Raw genomic sequence first — 17,315 nt, forward strand, 5'->3', positions numbered from 1 at the left:
AGAATGGTTGAGAAAGATTGGCAAAACAATGTTACGAAGTGGATTCGCAGAAACAGAGAAAGAAGAAACTAGCACTACATCCAGATCATGCCTAGGTGAGTTTTTTTGTCAAAGTAGAATAATAACAAAGTTCTCATTGCTTTTGTAATCTATAATTGATTTTCCTTTGTTCTTTTTTTTTTTTTCTATTTGTCAAGGTGGCTTTCGACCAGAATCCAATGGACCCTGCTTCTCTAGCATCTGGCTTTTCCGTGGCAGTGGTTTGAACAATTCAGGGTGTTCTTAGTGGATAATTTGCTTTTCATGTTCAGCAGATTTCATCTGAAGGTTTATGTGGAAAAGACAAGTTGTAAAGAAGGTTTTTTTTTCCTATGAATTTAGGATTTGTATTGAAAATGTTGTAATTTGCAAGACTTTAATTTAAAATGTCCCAATGTTTTTATTTTAAATTTTTAATTAATTTTCTGAATTTTCTTCCCAACCGTACACATGGATCCCACAAAGTGACCGCTTTCCTTTCCTATGCAAAATTCTTTCCTTTCTAATCATGGATTGCTCTTTGCATGGTGATTTGATTCATAGACAGGTAAATTTTCATTTTACTTTTTTTTTTCTTTTTACCTGTTTTGAGTTTGGTTTGGTTTGGTTGTTATTGCTATTGCTTGAAAGGTTGCTTTGAAGCAAAATTATGCAATTGATTAAATGAACAATGACTGGAATAATTAGTTACTTCATATAAACGTAGAATTATGCATTTCATTATCTAAATAAGTTACATTTTTATTTTTAATTCTTAAAAAATGAATGCCTTTTTGCGTTTGCTTAGCTTGATGTATTTATTGAATGCTGGATTTATTTGTGTTTAGTTTTTCAATTTTACCTTCAATGGATGATACAGTTGTAGAAAGTGCAAAGTGAAATGAACATAATTTGTTTTTTTTTTGTAGAGTTTCATGTAAACTTTTAGTTGCAAGAAAAAATACAAAGTGCAGTTTCCTAACTCCTCTCCTTTTTATCATCTTTGAAGCTTTTCTTTTAGTTTTGTCACACACTGCTTCTTGCATGTGAAATGAATTTCTTACTTTTTGAGCTTTCTCTCTTTTTCTTGGAAAGAAACCAAACAGAAGAAGCTATCTCTCTGGTTCTCACTGGAATTGTAATAATTATAATCATTCGACTTTCTTAAAGTTGTTTTGTTGATGACCTGAATTTGTTGCAATCTATAATAAGTTCCTTTATTCAATAAATTTTTAATTTTTTATTACCTCAACTGCGTACAAAAATTATTTAATAGCTGCATTTTTAATTTATATTACCTCAATTACATACAAAAATGATTTAATATCTGCATTTTTCTGTTAGGAAAATCGAACAGAAAATTATGGATTAATTTTAGCAGTAAAACCGAAAACTCCAATAAATGGGGCATTTTTGGGAAATTTTCAATTCAATTATTTGATTTTTTATGTTTAATTTATTTTAAAAGTTATATAACTAAAATATGAATTTTATTATCATTTTTTTGTTAATAAAAGGGAACAAATGACTGAATCAATTGAATCCGTAACAAGAAACACTGCATCTATTTCATCTGCTTCAACTAATGATCCCAATCACTGTATTTATTACCTTTGTCACGCTGACCATCTTGAATCAGTGGTTGTAAATACCAAACTCACCACAGACGACTATGCAGCTTGGAAACGTTCTTTCCTACTAGCCTTATCAATTAGTAATAAGGTTGGATTTATAAATGATTCCATCCTTAAGCCTTCAATCACTGATGATTTATACCCAACATGGAATAGATGCAATAACTTAATAGTGGCTTCGTTGTTAGACTCCATTTCTTAACTACTAGCCTCTACCATCTTCTTTATGGATTTTGCTACTGTGATTTGGAACACTAGGAAGCAAAATCATATTAGATGTATACTGTTTAATTGAAGCAAGATTTTGTTGGGCATATGGTCGACGAAGACTTGATTTTGTCTTTTGGAATTTTGGATGAAGTGATTCAAGTGTTGACGAAGACTTGCTTTTGCTTTTTGGAAGTTTGGATGTCGTGGTTGACACGTCCAGATTAAGTCACTGCTCAAAGACTTAATCTGATGACGCTTGACTAGTTGTCACTTTTCCATTCTATGGTTTTGGAGTTATAGAGATTGCCTACTTTAATTTATTCAAACATAACAATTAATAAAAAATAAAAAAAATTCTATGATTTTCTTTATTGACGCGGTTACGTGAAATTCCACAACAAATTGATAATCTTCTGAATTTGGACTACTTAGGTCTACCAGAGTGTCACCTAACCGGGGCTATTCCTTCGGTCATTGGTAACCTAACACTGCTTGAAACGCTCGATTTTAACGACAATAACTTGACAGGTATATCACATTATATTATTCAGTTGTTGTATAGTTGCAATGTTTTAATATTGGAGAATTCAAATTATTTACACACTCTTGTTTTCTCTCAAGCCTCTCTCACAAGTTGTGATCTCTCTATAAGTAAAGGGTTATTTCCTTGCATACCAAGAATCTTTAATTATTCAATTACAACTTTTACCTAATAAGACTAGTATTTTTTTTTCAAGAGCCACACTTGTTTACAAAACAAACAAGCTGAACACCAACCAATTAATTACATTATAATCCAAATCTATTTGGCAATTAAGTTAAAAAGTCCCAACATTACTCTCCCATCTATTCCAATGGTGTAGAGATAATGAAAATTTTCATCTTCCAAAACAAAAAGAATAAAATGTTTTCAAATAAAAATCAAGCATTTTGTTTAGTTCATGTGTAGACAACTTGAGCTCACTACACAAACTATCCTCAACTGCATCAAATGCCTTTTCGCTTACGGGCGATATATTGTTTGCATGATCATTTTATTAACAATGGCATTTTGGTTGTATGACTAATAAAATCCACTTCATAAAAAAATACATAAAATTAGCAATAGCAAGATGTATGTGTAAACAACTCTTTCTTTTGTTTCTGTGATTTATTTGTGGATCATTAGAAGAATGGAACGACTCTTTGATTTTGTGGCAGGTAAAATACCACTTCAGATTGGCAACCTACCAAAATTGGAAGGCTTGTACATAGGAAATAACCATATCTCTGGACTCATCCCTCCTCCTATCTTTAACACCTCGACCTTGAAGTTCATTGTACTAGTTCTAAATCGGCTCCCGGGTATCTTCCATCAAGCACAGGTATCAGGCTTCCGAAACTTGAAATCCTTCAACTTGGAGGAAACGAACTCAGTGGACCCATACCTACCTCTATCTCCAATGCCTCTCGGCTTACTATGCTTGGCCTGGAAATGAATTCATTTTCCGGATATGTTCCTGTTGACCTTGGCAATCTAAGAGATCTACAAGTACTCGGCCTAGGGACTAATAATTTGGCTAGCACACCATCTTCAGGTTTGAGCTTTCTATCGTCTTTGACAAATTGCAAAGACTTGAAATTTTTGGCATTTGATGCAAATCCATTGATCAGTGGTAAACTTCCTATTTCTATAGGAAACCTCTCTGTCCAAGAATTTAACGCTTATGGTTGCAACATTAAAGGCAGTATTCCAAGAGAAATTGGCAACCTAAGCAACTTGATTGGCTTGAACTTAGATAACAATGTACTGATTGCTATTGCCACCACAATCGGAAGATTACGGAATTTGCAAAGTCTCTCTCTTCAAGGAAACAAGTTAGAAAGATCCATTCCAACTGAGTTGTGCCACTTGAAGAGTTTGGGTTTCTTGTATCTCGCGGGTAACAAATTGGTTGGACCAATACCAGCATGCTTGGGTGATCTTATTTCTCTTAGACATTTACTTTTAGATCGCAACAAGTTTACTGGCTTAATACCCTCAACCTTGACAAGGCTTGTAGATATCTTGCAACTAAACTTGTCTTCCAATACTCTACGTGGGGCTCTCCCGATTGACATTGGAAAGTGGAAGGTTGTTAATAATATTGATTTTTCCAAAAATCAATTACCAGGTGAAATCCCGATAAGCATTGGTGATCTTAAAGACCTGACTTATCTCTCATTATCTGATAACAGATTTCAAGGGTCTATATCTGAGTCATTCGGGAACCTGAAAAGATTGCAGTTCTTGGATTTGTCAAAGAATAATTTCTCTGGAATCATTCCCAAGCCCTTAGAAAAACTCTTGTATCTTGAATATTTCAATGTCTCTTTCAATAGACTACAAGGAAAAATTTCAGATGGAGGAACCTTTCCCAACAACTCTGTTCGATCATTTATGGGGAATAAAGCACTATGTACTACACCTCGACTACAGCTTCCACTCCCACCATGCAAAACTAATTCTTTTAGGCATCATTCTAAGAAAGCTATTAAGCTAGTGTAGACACCATAAATAAAATAAAATAATTAATTAATAAAAAAAACAAAAAAAAGGGTTGGAAGCACTCGGCTTCCATTGTCAACAAAATACAGAGCATTGATTGCTCCTCTGACAGCTGAGATTTGAGATCATTTTTCGTGGATTATTTTTTACTTGAAGGCGACCCATCCGGAATTCATGCTGAGAAAAGCATGAATCCCTTTTCTGATTGACCAAAAATTTGGACAATAGGGTTCTATAAGAACCCAAAAATTCCAGTGGAAAGAGGAGGTCTGGAGGAGGAACAGAGGGAGAAAAAGAAAAACAAAGACAAGAAAAAACCCAGATCCTAATTTCTGTTAATCTATCAATTGGTAAAATACCCAACAAATCACAAAAAAAATAACCTTATTTTCTGCTATCATTGAGAGCCACAATAGAAACAAAAAATAATAATAAAAGAAAAAAATGCTGTAAAGAATGAGTGAAGCAAGTTAAGGGAGTTTTTTTCGGGTTCGTTTTTTGAAGGGTGCGGTGCCGGCGAACGGAGAGGGAGAGAAGCTTGAACTTTGGGTGCTTTAGAGCTGAACGGCAGCACAAGGGGCAGAGGCCGGCGAAGAAAGAAGAAAGAAAGAGAAAGGAAGGAAGAAGAAAGAGAAAAAAAGAAAAAGAATTGATATTTCTCCTGTATTTTCAGAGATTCATATCAGAACTCAATAGAGCTAAGGAAGAATTCCTAGAATTTTCTATTTAAACGTTTAAGTTTATACCAATTTTCATTTATGAAACGTTTGAAACATAAATTTAGAAAAGTGAATCTGAATTTTATTTAGTATATAACATGGTGAGGACGAAAACAAGCATTATTCAAAAATTAGTAAATATTCAATATATTTATTTATTTCAAAGAATAAAGGACCAATTTCTTTTTCTTCTTTTGGCCACATAGCTTATCAAGTTTATGCCCAAAGGTACAGACCTATACCTTAAATTTCTTTAGAACAAAGAGAATGACATGCTGTAAATTAATTTCTTCAGAAAAAGAGAACAAGAGCAGTGGGAAGATAAAGTCATGAAATGGCCAATCTTCAATATGAATTGATAATTAAGGGAGGATGTTACATAAAGATCACTAGTTATACCCTTAACATTTTTCTACGCTAATTGTTAAAAAGGACATCAGTCAATGTGGGTTGGTCCGTTAACAAATATCTCATGGTAATCCTTTTCGCTGTATACATTAGAATGTTTTACATTTTTTCCTAGCCACAAAATGTAAACTTGCAATTTGAATTGGATGGTGGAATTTTTTTTTTAAATTTGAAGAAAAGAGATTTTGAATTCTATTGTTTAAGCAACGGATTATGTACCAATCAATGATTCAAACATTCGGTGCTATTAAATAGTGAAATTTGATTATTATATGAGACTTAATCATAATCTTTCTAAACTACAAGTTTTCAACATACAGCTACACTTAAAGTGCATTGTTTCTTTTTTATAAAAAAGAAATATCTATCCTTTTAATTGAAAATTAATTTTGATATTGTCTTTCACTTTAGTATCTTTTGGTTAGAAAATAAGCACTAAATTCTGAAGAAGTTTTTCACTCCATTCTTTTTTTGGAACAACGAAGGACTTAAATTGATAACTCCATAGATATGTTTTTGGAAAAACGTACTGAATAAGTAATTTATTTATGCTCTTTATTATTGATTTATCGATTTTTCTATTACTATTTTATCATTTTTTATTGCAAATAGAAAATACTTGAATCCAAATTTACAAAATGTAAGATATATATTCTTACATTTACCGTTTAAGGGCATACATTGAATCCCCTATTTATACGCCATTCAAGGATAGGTTTTTTTTTATCAAAAGAGAAGGCATAGTCTTCACTATTCAATGACCCTTGCATACAAGTCCATATAGTACACACAACAGTCAACACTCTTCATGCCTTCCCTTTCTAACACGGTACTTTGCCTATCTTTTTTAATTTCCCTTTTCATTTCTTCCTCTTGGTTTCAATGTCTAAAAATAAGTAACAAGTAATAAAAGTTATCATGTGAGCATGCATGGATTCATATTTTGTATGCTGAATTTGTAATAATTTTTAATTACATGTTTTATCATAAAATATCAAATTTATGGATGATATAATAAAAATGGTCTATTTAGTAATTTTATGTTAGGCAGCGAAAGAATAAGAATGCAAAGGTTAAAGAATAGCTTTGGTCTCCATTATTGAATTAAATATTTAAAAATTACATATATAAATATATTTTCATAATTAACGTGAACTAAGGGTTCATATAACAATTAATTAACCTTGTTGAATGAAGGCTCCGTCCCATCTATTGAGAAACCATAACAGTCAATCCGATTCACGCTTTTTCCTTTTATAAACGCGACATTAGACCATGTGGGCCGGGTGACCCACCGCCTTGACCCAATTTGATAGATTTCAATTTTGAATTATTCAATGAATTTTTAATTTTCTTTATCACCTCATGTGAGTTAAATAGTACAAACGAAAATGATTTTGAGGCTGCGTTTTTATGCTAGGAAAATCCAACATAAAATTTTGGATTAATTTTAGACGTAAAATAGAAAAACTCCAACAAATGGGGGCTTTTTAGGGAGAATTTCAATTAAATTATCTGATTTTTAATTTTTAATTTTTTAAAAAATTTATAACTAAAATATGGAGTTTACTTTAATTTTTTGTTAATAAAAAGGAACAAAAATTAAATGTTTACTCCAATCATCATCTCTTTGTCTTAAAGGTCACTTTAACAGCTTTTCAAAATAAGAAAATATAGTGTATAGATTGAAAAAAATTGCATTTTTGTATTTGATTCAATATAGGGGCATATATGTTTTATATTGCAAAAGTTAGGCTTGAAATTGTTTTTTTGTTTCAAAAATAAACAAAAAGATTGGAGAGAGTTGCTTCTGTTTTTTAAAACTCAAGAATTTTTTTATATTTACAGAAAAAAAAGTTACTTCAATTAATTGATAAAAGTAAAGCTTATATTCTTGCATAATGGCATCCCTTTGCACTTATGTTCTTGCTTGAACATTATCCAAGTAATGTTAGCATTTCATGAATAGAATGAAACTTGAAAATCAAAAATCAATCTGACAAAAACAATAACACTAGTTGTTTTGAGTTGCAATTCTAAAACCAATTGTTTTGTGTCTCTACTCCACTTAGATTCCCATAATGAAATATTTTGGTCTAAAGCAAAAATGGACATTAAATGAGAATTTAAGAAGAATATGCAAATCCTACTAACGTCTCTACTGAGATAGGATTCAGCGGCCTTAACTCTTTTCAGTCTAACACAGCACAAACACTTTCATGCCCCTCAGCCTCAACCACAACTCATTTTTGTGTAATGGGTTGCAATTCTAAGATGAATACATTTTGTGTCTCAACCACGAATCCTACTAACGTCTCAGATGGGATAGGATCAGTGCGCTCCATGCTTTTCATTCTAACATGCCACCAACTCTTTTTTCCAATAATTTAGTTTTGATTTTAGGCAAACACTTTTTCTGTTGAAAATTCTGTACAGAGCGAATAATGTTTTAATTTGAGAAGACTTGACTCGAAATGCATTAATAGAAAACAACTTAGAAGGATTTTGGAATGATTTGGTGGTTCACTTGAAAAAAAGATGCTCTAGTAGTTCACTTTTCATGTCCCTCAATCTCAACCACAAAGCAGTAGAAGTTAGTCTTAGTTGAACGTAAATGGCAAGTTTCAGATGTTTATATTGCTTTCGGTGTTTTGGTGATTACGACAAGTAGAGCAGTCATGGATCATGATGTTGATCCAGTCAAAGCAAATAATTATGAAAATGAGATGACATTGTATTGTGTTATCAAAATTTTTTCCAATATATTCAAGCATGAAACTGTTTTTGATAATTGTTGTCATGAACTTATAAGATTTGATCAACTTTGTTATAATGCATTAGTGAAAAAAAATCTTCAAAATCTTCTATTTAGAAATAGCATTACGTCAGTGATTTTTTTCAAAGATTGCTCAAGTATGGATTAAATGTACGTTAGTTGGTAAGGATGTTTCACCCACTCCTCCTTGAAAAGGTCAATAATTTACTTTTAATACATTTTTTTTTCAATGAAAAAATTTCAAACTGTTGGAGAAATAAAAAATAATCTCAACTTTTGGAGAAATAAAAAGTTTGATAACAATAGATTTTACCTCAAATTTATAATTTTTAAGGCAGATACAACCTCAAATTTTCAGGCCCTCAAATCAAAAATTTTCTTATTAAGGTTTTTGAGAAAACGATAAGTAGATTTTTTTTTAAAAAAGAGAATATGTTTAAATTAAAAAAATAATATAAGAGGTATTTATGCCTTAAAATATTTATATAGTGTCAAGTCTAGTTTTTTTTAATTGTTGATTAACTGTGTTAACCGTTAAGAGATCAAAAACATAATTTTTGAAATAAAAGGAACCAAAATATCCCTTTAAAGTGTTTTGAGAAGGCTTTTTGGATTTTACTCCATTCATACATGTGATTCATAATTCATGATTGAAGTTACTCATGTAAAAGATGAAGAAAAATGTATTGTAAAATAATAGAATTTTTATATCTCAAGATTTTTATTCCAAAATTTTGTCTCAGTGCCAAAAGACAAGACTTGTTAATTTTGTTCCTGCCGTGATCTCTAAAAATGACGTGTTCATCCCAGGTTAGGTTGGATTAATGCCAATTCAATCAAGGGAATAACTGCCGCAGTAAGTTGGGAACTGAGCAAATATGAACTTCTTCAGCAGTAGAAAATCTATAGATTTTTGGAGTTCCTAATTTTACTAAAAATTATACGAATAATGCACTTATATAATCACCTGTAATAGTAATGGAGGACGAAGAAACTAACAATACAAGTAGTCATGCTTAAGAAATTATATGCTCATAAATCATGTCTACAAAAACATGTCTAAGATTTTACTTTGAAAGAGAGTCATCATGACTTGGTCTTGGTTTGTTAGAGACCATTAAAGTATTACAAAATTAAAGCCTTAAATAATTATTTATTATAGTAAAAAAGCTTGAATTATTAGGACCCAATTAGTGGGAAGGAGGCCCCTTAATTATTTTTAACACCCAACACCTACAAAAGAGAAGTCATATCAGGTGAAGAGTCATGGTAAATATATTAATTAAGACCAAACAAAAGCAAAAGCATACATATAATTATCAAAGAAATAAAAAAAAAAGCAAAGAAAAGCAAAAGGATATCCCATGCTTGAAGTAATTGGTAATTGCTGGAAAAGTTACCGAAGACTAACCGTGTATAAAGCATGAAAATGTATGCCAAAACTATCTCTCTTGTGGACTATCTTATATTTAATACATAGGAGTTAGAATATTATTTAATTTCTTCAATCTACTCTAACAGGATATATACATGATAACCTTCGAACTCTGTTTGTAGAATTTTAAAAAATCCATTAACGATATATATGAGAATTAATAATCCTTAAATCTACCTATCTCTTTATTTTATTACTACTATATTCGATTATAAGGTAAAAGGAACAGATAAGTTGAATGCTTATCCTTAAGCCTTCATTTAAAGATAACAAATATATTGAGCCTATATTGCTTCTCTTTGTTATTTTTTTGCTTTTCAAATTTCATTCTTTCAATAAACTTTTTTTTTTGCTGTAATAATTCTTTTTGGAATATATGACCAAAAAAAATATCATAATATCTTTTTATAAAAAACCAAAAAGAATCTCATATTTTCTAGTTTTTTTCATTAGATTGTATTTCAATATTATTAAAATTCAGTGCTTATATGCCAATTAAGAAAAAATCTCATCTTCCACATTATAAAATTTAAATTTATTATATTTTAAATAATAATCATATTTGTTTATTATATTTTAAATTTTTTATTTTAAATATTTTTATCATTAATATTCTTAAGATTTATCTAATTTGTGAGAATTTAATTACATCGAATAACTTTTATTAAAAATATTTTTTATTATAAATATAATAATATTTTATCTCATTCGTAAATAAGATTTCCAATTATTTTTAATGATTTTCCTTCAAAAATATTTTTATTAATTTTAACATTTTTTTGAAGGATTAAGGTGAATTTCATTAAACACCAAAACATCATTACAATATGCTTTCAACAAACTACACATGTTAAGCCCATCATAATGCAACTACCCTCCCAATACCTCTTGTACATGTAGGAAGAGTCTCGTTAAAAACTTTTTCATGAAAACACTCAGTGGGACAAAAACCATGAGAAAGGTAAAAAGGGTATCCTTCCATACATGCATTTCTGTTAAAACAAATATTCTTTCACCCACCAACTCAACAAATAAAGACTACATATGTGATAAATCCGGTAATACTATTCTTCCTATTTGACCTAGCAACTCCCTGGTAGTATTCCACAATAAAACATCTTCCTTTAACAATTTTGCATACTGTGCTAGTGAGTGAGCAGCCTTATTTGCATCTCTTGGGCAATAGAAGATAGAAATACAAGAAAGTATCTCCATATATACCATGCAATCTTCCACTATGTGTCCAACATTATCATTATGTTAGATTGTTTGTAATATGAGAAATCTCATTAAGATGTGATTATTCAAATTAAGTGACTATTCAGAGTAACACATGACTCTTAAATAAAGAAAAGTGTTTCAAACACAACTATTGAAATACGTTTATTAGTTCTTCAATATTTTCAACAACCACATCTCTTCAAACTTAACAAGACATGTCTATTGAAACAAATTAGACACAACCTTTGAGTGTCTATAAAAGGAATGTACTTTCAAACCAAACTTCATTCATTCAAGGTATTCTACAATAGGCTTGTTGTAGGAGAGTGCTTGACTGCAAATTCCCATACTATATAGTAGGCAACAACTCTTAAAAGACAGTGTGTTATAGCACGCCTCAAGCCTTTCTCCTATTTTCTTATATTATTTTCTAACAAATTTTTAGAATTGTTTTCAGTGGAGTCTAATCCAAATTCAAATTTCAACTCATGAATTAAGAATTCATCAAACTTGATCGGTTTGATGAAACCAATTTCACCCGTTGGAGGGATAGGATGGTGTTTTTGCTCACAGCCTTGAAGGTTTATTATGTTTTGGATTCGAGTCTTATTGCACTTCCATAATTGACTAATGAAGGCTTTGACGCACAAAAGGCAAAGAGAAAAAAACATGAAGAAAATGAATTGATATGTCATGGACATATCTTAAATACTTTGACAGATCATCTATATGATCTCTACTCCAATCTAAAAACTTCAGAGGAAATTTGGGTAGCCTTGGAAACTACCTATAAGAACAAAAAAAGAGGTACTGACAAATTTTTGTCCTTAAAATATTTCGAGTTTAAGATAAGTGACAATATGCCTATCATGGATCATGTTTATGAATTATAAGGTTTAGTTTCAAAACTAAAATACCTAGAGGTTAAGGTTCCTTATGCACTACAAGTAGCTACAAGTCTTTCTAATCTACTTCAATCTTGGAATAATTATAGAAAAAAGGTTCTACATTTTGTGGAGTCTCTATCAGTAGAACAATTCATGACTCAAGTGTGAATAAATGTGAAACATGTTCTTGTGATCCACTATTTCAGCCCTTTTATTCGAATGTGAATCTTGTGAGTCAAAATTCCAATAATTTTGGAAAGAATTTTACGAAATCTAAGTCATCTGCATTGAAAGTTTCAAGACAAGCATTTAAGAAAAAAGATAAGAAAAATATAAATTGTTACTATTGTGGAAAAAAAGGCCATATGGTTAGTGAGTACAAATCAAGGAGGGCAAGAAAGAATTTTGGTTCTAAAAATCCTAAAAAGCAAACTTAGTAGAAGAGGCTATCAAGGAATTGGTTGTCATGATTTTCACAACAAATATTGGATTGGTAACAAAATTGAATATGGCTACTGATTCCAGTAAAAGTAAAGATTGGTGGTTGGATTCTAGTGCTATAATTCATGTATGCAATGATAGAAACTTGTTTAATACTTACATGAAAGTTAACAAACTAGAATATGTTTTGATGGGAAATCATGTTAAATCCAAAGTTGAAGCAAAAAGGACTGTCAAGTTGAATTTCATTCTGGATAGAAGCTAATATTACTCAATGTATTCCATGTTCCTCAAATTTTGAAGAATTTAGTTTTTGCTAGTTTCTTGCAAAGACAAATTTTAAAGTTATAATAGAATAGGACAATGTAATAGTATCCAATGGTGGCATATTTGTAGGAAAAAGATCATGTACAAGTTTAGTATTAATGAAAAAAATATGGTTTCTGATTATGTTACTAGGTCTAATTCTTTATTATGGCATGCTAGATTAGGACATTTAAATTTTGATTCATTGAAATTTATGTCTAATAATGGTTATATTGCATGTAAACATGAGCATTTAGAAAAATGTGAAATATGCATTCAAGCAAAAATGACAAAGAAACCTTTTCATAGTTTGGAAAGAAACTAACAATTATTAGATATTGTGCATTCTGATATATGTGAATCAAATAGAAAATTAACTAGAGGAGGAAATAGATATTTTATAACTTTCATAGATGATTATTCTAGGTTCATTTATGTCTATTTAATTAAAACAAAAGATGAAGCTTTTCAGAAGTTTAAAGAATATAAATTTGTTGTGAAAAATAAAAAGTGTAGGAAAATCAAAATTCTAAAAAGTGATAGAGGAGGAGAATATTGCCATAATTTTGTTTTGAACTCACTACCACTCTATTATTTTTCAATATTTCAAGCACCTAAAGGAGTCCTTCGTAAACTACGATGATCATTCTTATAGGGTGGAACCACAAATAAGCACAAGATATCCAAAGTTAACTAGAAAACAGTTTACAGACCTAAATGATTTGGTGGACTAGGGATTTCTTCTTTTTCTCACAAGAACCTTGCCCTTTTGGTGAAATAGTGGTAGTGACATGGGATGGACAAGGAATCTCTACGAGACGTCTAATTGTTAAGAAATATGGGACTGGTAATACCCATTGGACTCATTCTCTCTCTAACAACAACGAGAATGTCTTCAGCATGGAGAAGCATTCTCAAGCTCCCATCCAATGAGGGCGTCCAAAATCTAGTTAGAACTCATGCTTGCCACTGGTCAGTGGACAATCGTGCCACTATTTTCTTTTGGCTTGCTAAATGGCTCGAGCATATGCCCTTATCCTTCAAATACCTTCGTTTGTTCTCTTTGGCAATGGATAAAGATATGCGAGTTGTCAATGCTAAGTAGAATGAAACTTGGCTCATTAGTTTTTTATGAGAACTTTACTCTTGAGAAAGATCAAATTATGAGGAAATTTTGCTCAAACTTTCTTTAGTTGCTCTTTTGTAGGGTAGGAGGATAAACTAGTATGGAAACATGATTCCCATGAACTTTCTTTGTGAAAACTTTCTACTCAATGTTGGATGCTAGTGACGACAATCATGAGGTTTAGTTCCATTCTATATGGAAGCTACCTTTACCACCAAAAGTGCAATGCTTCTTATGGCTTGCAATCTTCAATGCCATCACTATGAAGTCTTTCTCTACCTTTGTGGTGTGCTTATTAGTGCTGACCAACTACGCTATGCATGGTGTGGTTTCATTGAAAAAAGCTGGTCTCACATTTTTCTTACATTCAATTTTAGCTGGTCTGTTTAAGGTCCTGTCCTACAATGGTGGGGTATTGCTTAGTGTTCTCCACTTTCAATTTCTATTTTTATCCAAGCTTGGTCTTGCTGCCTACTTGGTGGAGGTTTTTCTTTGAGATGGATGATTATTTGCAGCGCCACTTCTTGGTCATTATGGCTTGCTTGTAATGAATTTTTCTTTAACTCTAAGATTTAGGATGGCCTTCAAATCCTCTTTCTCATTAAGCCATGCTCTATGTTTTCGATCCAAGCCTCTAAATGTGATGATGCGATTAATGACATAGGCTGGTAGTCAGAGCCACGCAACTGTCTCATTAGAAGAGTGCCTCTTCACCGTCAGCTTAGTGTGTCAAGCGTTCCTCCCCCTTTCGATGAGTTCAAATTTAATGTCAATGGTTTGGCCAGAGGAAAATCGAGACTAGTAGGATGCGGAGGTGTTTTATGCAATTTCGATGGCTTTGTTGTAGGTTTGTTTTTCATTCTGCTTGGCATGCGTGACTCCAACTACATAGAATTGATGGCTATCTTTCATGCCTTGCGCCTATTTTCTACCTCCTCTTATGCTCCATCCCCCTTATCTATTGAGATTCCTGGATTGTTCTCTTATGGATTACGTGTGTTGATCGAAGACCTTGGGATATATTGCATATCTTTAACGAGATTGACTCATTGCTATCATTGTTAGGTAATGTATCCGTCACTAGCATTTTTAGAGAGACCAACTCTTTTGCGGACTCCTTGGCCAGGTATGGCGTTGAGGTATCATCTCTTTTCTCTGCTTGGTAGTGAGATCATGGTTTTACTCTATGTGTTATCATCATGTTATTACGATTTTTGCTCAAATGCTGTTGTTGTTTTTGGAGTGTACTCTCTATGCTTTCAAGATGTTGCTTTTGCCTTTTCTCACAAGCAAGCTTGCCCTAGGTTCATAATGCTTACAACCTTCCTTATGTTTATATTTTACGCTACAAGTTGTGCATAACTATTGTTTGTAGATGCTTGTACCAATGAGTCTTTAGGCTCACAGAACGTAGTTTCAGTGTTTTTAATGAAATTTTATTTTGGCTAAGCAAAAAAAAAAAAAAAGTAAAACATTAATTATCTTTTATTTATAGATAATTAACTTTATATTTAAAAATTTTTTATTTTACATATAATTGTTATTTAAAAATAAATTTGAAAATAAGTGCTTTTGTACAAAACATGTGATAGTAAGTATTAATAATTATAGAAGACCTAAAACAAAAAAATTTTAACAGTTAATTTTTTGGTCCATTACCTTTCATAAATCTCAATTTATACATATGTGAGATTCATAATTTATGATTGAATGTCACTCATGCAAAAGATGATGATAAATGTATTGAAAAATGATAGACCTTTCAAATATCTCAAGTTACTTATTAAGCTACTTAATATTGTAGTTGGAGGGAGACACGAATCAAGACGGTGTTAACTAAGATCTGATACATCAGCAATTGCAAAGCATTGCAAAATTAAGTTCTGACTAATTTTTCCCTCAGCTGGCATCCTAAAGTATGCTTCAACAGTAATTTCAAGCAACAGACTCCGTTTTGGAACAATCAAAAGAAAAAAAAAAAAAAGAATACCAGTTATGGAACATTAAGAAGCTGTGTAATTACTAATTCATATATTGTGATGTTGCTGGTGCTTTCTTGAAACGAACGGTTGAAGTTGCATCCCCACCCTACATAAAAAATGGCTTTTCTGAAATGAGAACTAGACAGCATAGTTGATGCTTTTCTATCTTACAAAACGTTACTTTACTCATTTTACGTTTATTTTATTTATAAGAAATGAAATTTAATTTAGTTACGTCAATGAATCAAATATACGAATACGTTAAAAGTAACTTTAAACTTGATAAAGGATACATTTAACAACCTTGCCGTGGATGATAAAATTACTTGTTGCTGTCATCACTTCTCCACTAATTCCTTTATTCTACATGGTTTTGCATATGCTGCTATAATATTATCAATTGTAAGGATTTCACGAGAAGATCCCATACAACTTCCATAAATAGTTTGCTCTTGATAGAGAAAAGAAAAAAGATATTAATTGTTTTTGTTCTCATTATTATTATGCTCTTGATAGGCCTTGGTTTGTTTGTTAGAAACCACTAACGTATTAGGAAAACAAAGCTTTAAATAATTATTTATGAAAGTAAAAGTGCTTGAATTATTAGGACCCAATTGGCGGGAGTCCCTTCATTATTTTAACACCCAACACCTAGAAAACAGAAGTCATATAAGCTGAAGAGTCAGGGTAAATATATTAATCAAGACCAAAGAAAAGCTAAAGCATGTAAGTAAGGGGAATTCGAGGTATATTAATTAATTAAGACCAACGAAAAGCAAAAGTAAACATATAATTATCAAAGAAATTAAAAAAAAAATAAAAGGCAAAAGGAGATCCCATACTTGAGTAATCAGTAATTGTTGAGAAAGTTACCGAAAAGTTACTGCGTATAAAGTATGAAAATGTAAACAACAACTATCTTTTGGACTATATATTATTTCCTTGTCGAGTTCTTAAATTAAACAAAAAAAGTTAGAATATTTTCATATGTTTATTATTTATTATATTAATTGATTAATTAATTTAATATACTTTGATGGAATACATGGTAATTTTTAAGTCTGCTTGTAGAGTTTAAAAATTTCATTGACCATGTATATAAAAATAACTTTTTTTTTGAGAAAATATAAAAATAACTTTAAAATCTACCTTCTCTTCTTTATTTTATTACCCTTAAGCGTTTATTTAAGGATACCAAATATAGTGAGCCTATAATGCTTCTTTTTGCTGCAATTTTTTGCTTTTCAAATTTCATTCTTTCAATATTCTTTTTTTTCCTGTTAATAACTGTTTTGGAATATATGATCAACAAAAGTATCATATCTTCTTATTTAAAGAAAATCACAAAGGATCTCATATTTTCTAATATTTTCATTAGATTGTATTACAAGATTATTAAAATTCGGTGTTTATATGCCAATTAAGAAAAAAATGTCATCTTCCACATCATGAAATTAAAGAATTTTAAAAGACTTAGGGAAGACTTAGTAGACTGGAAAATGATATAAATAAAGGCCTGCGGTGATCCACATTTCATATATCTCTGAAGCCTCAACCATAGCTCAGTTTCAAAGTAATCTCCCAAACTTTGCCCCATTTCATCGCTTGTTACTAAGTTTCTAGAT

General features: G+C 31.1%; 1 protein-coding gene across 1 annotated transcript in view; it reads left to right on the plus strand.

Annotated features, from left to right (window-relative positions):
- LOC110419697 (uncharacterized) overlaps positions 1 to 4,389 on the plus strand; it is a 6,821-nt gene extending 2,432 nt beyond the window's left edge. Inside the window, 3 exon segments of the mRNA XM_089784128.1 lie at positions 2,241 to 2,390; positions 3,063 to 3,200; positions 3,203 to 4,389. Coding sequence (XP_089640254.1) covers positions 2,241 to 2,390; positions 3,063 to 3,200; positions 3,203 to 4,389 — 1,475 coding nt within the window.
- Positions 4,390 to 17,315: the final 12,926 nt, after the last annotated feature.

Source organism: Theobroma umbraticum, unplaced genomic scaffold, assembly GCF_002168275.2.
Source record: "Theobroma umbraticum cultivar Fairchild unplaced genomic scaffold, ASM216827v3 scaffold_67.0, whole genome shotgun sequence".
Taxonomy (NCBI): domain Eukaryota; kingdom Viridiplantae; phylum Streptophyta; class Magnoliopsida; order Malvales; family Malvaceae; genus Theobroma; species Theobroma umbraticum.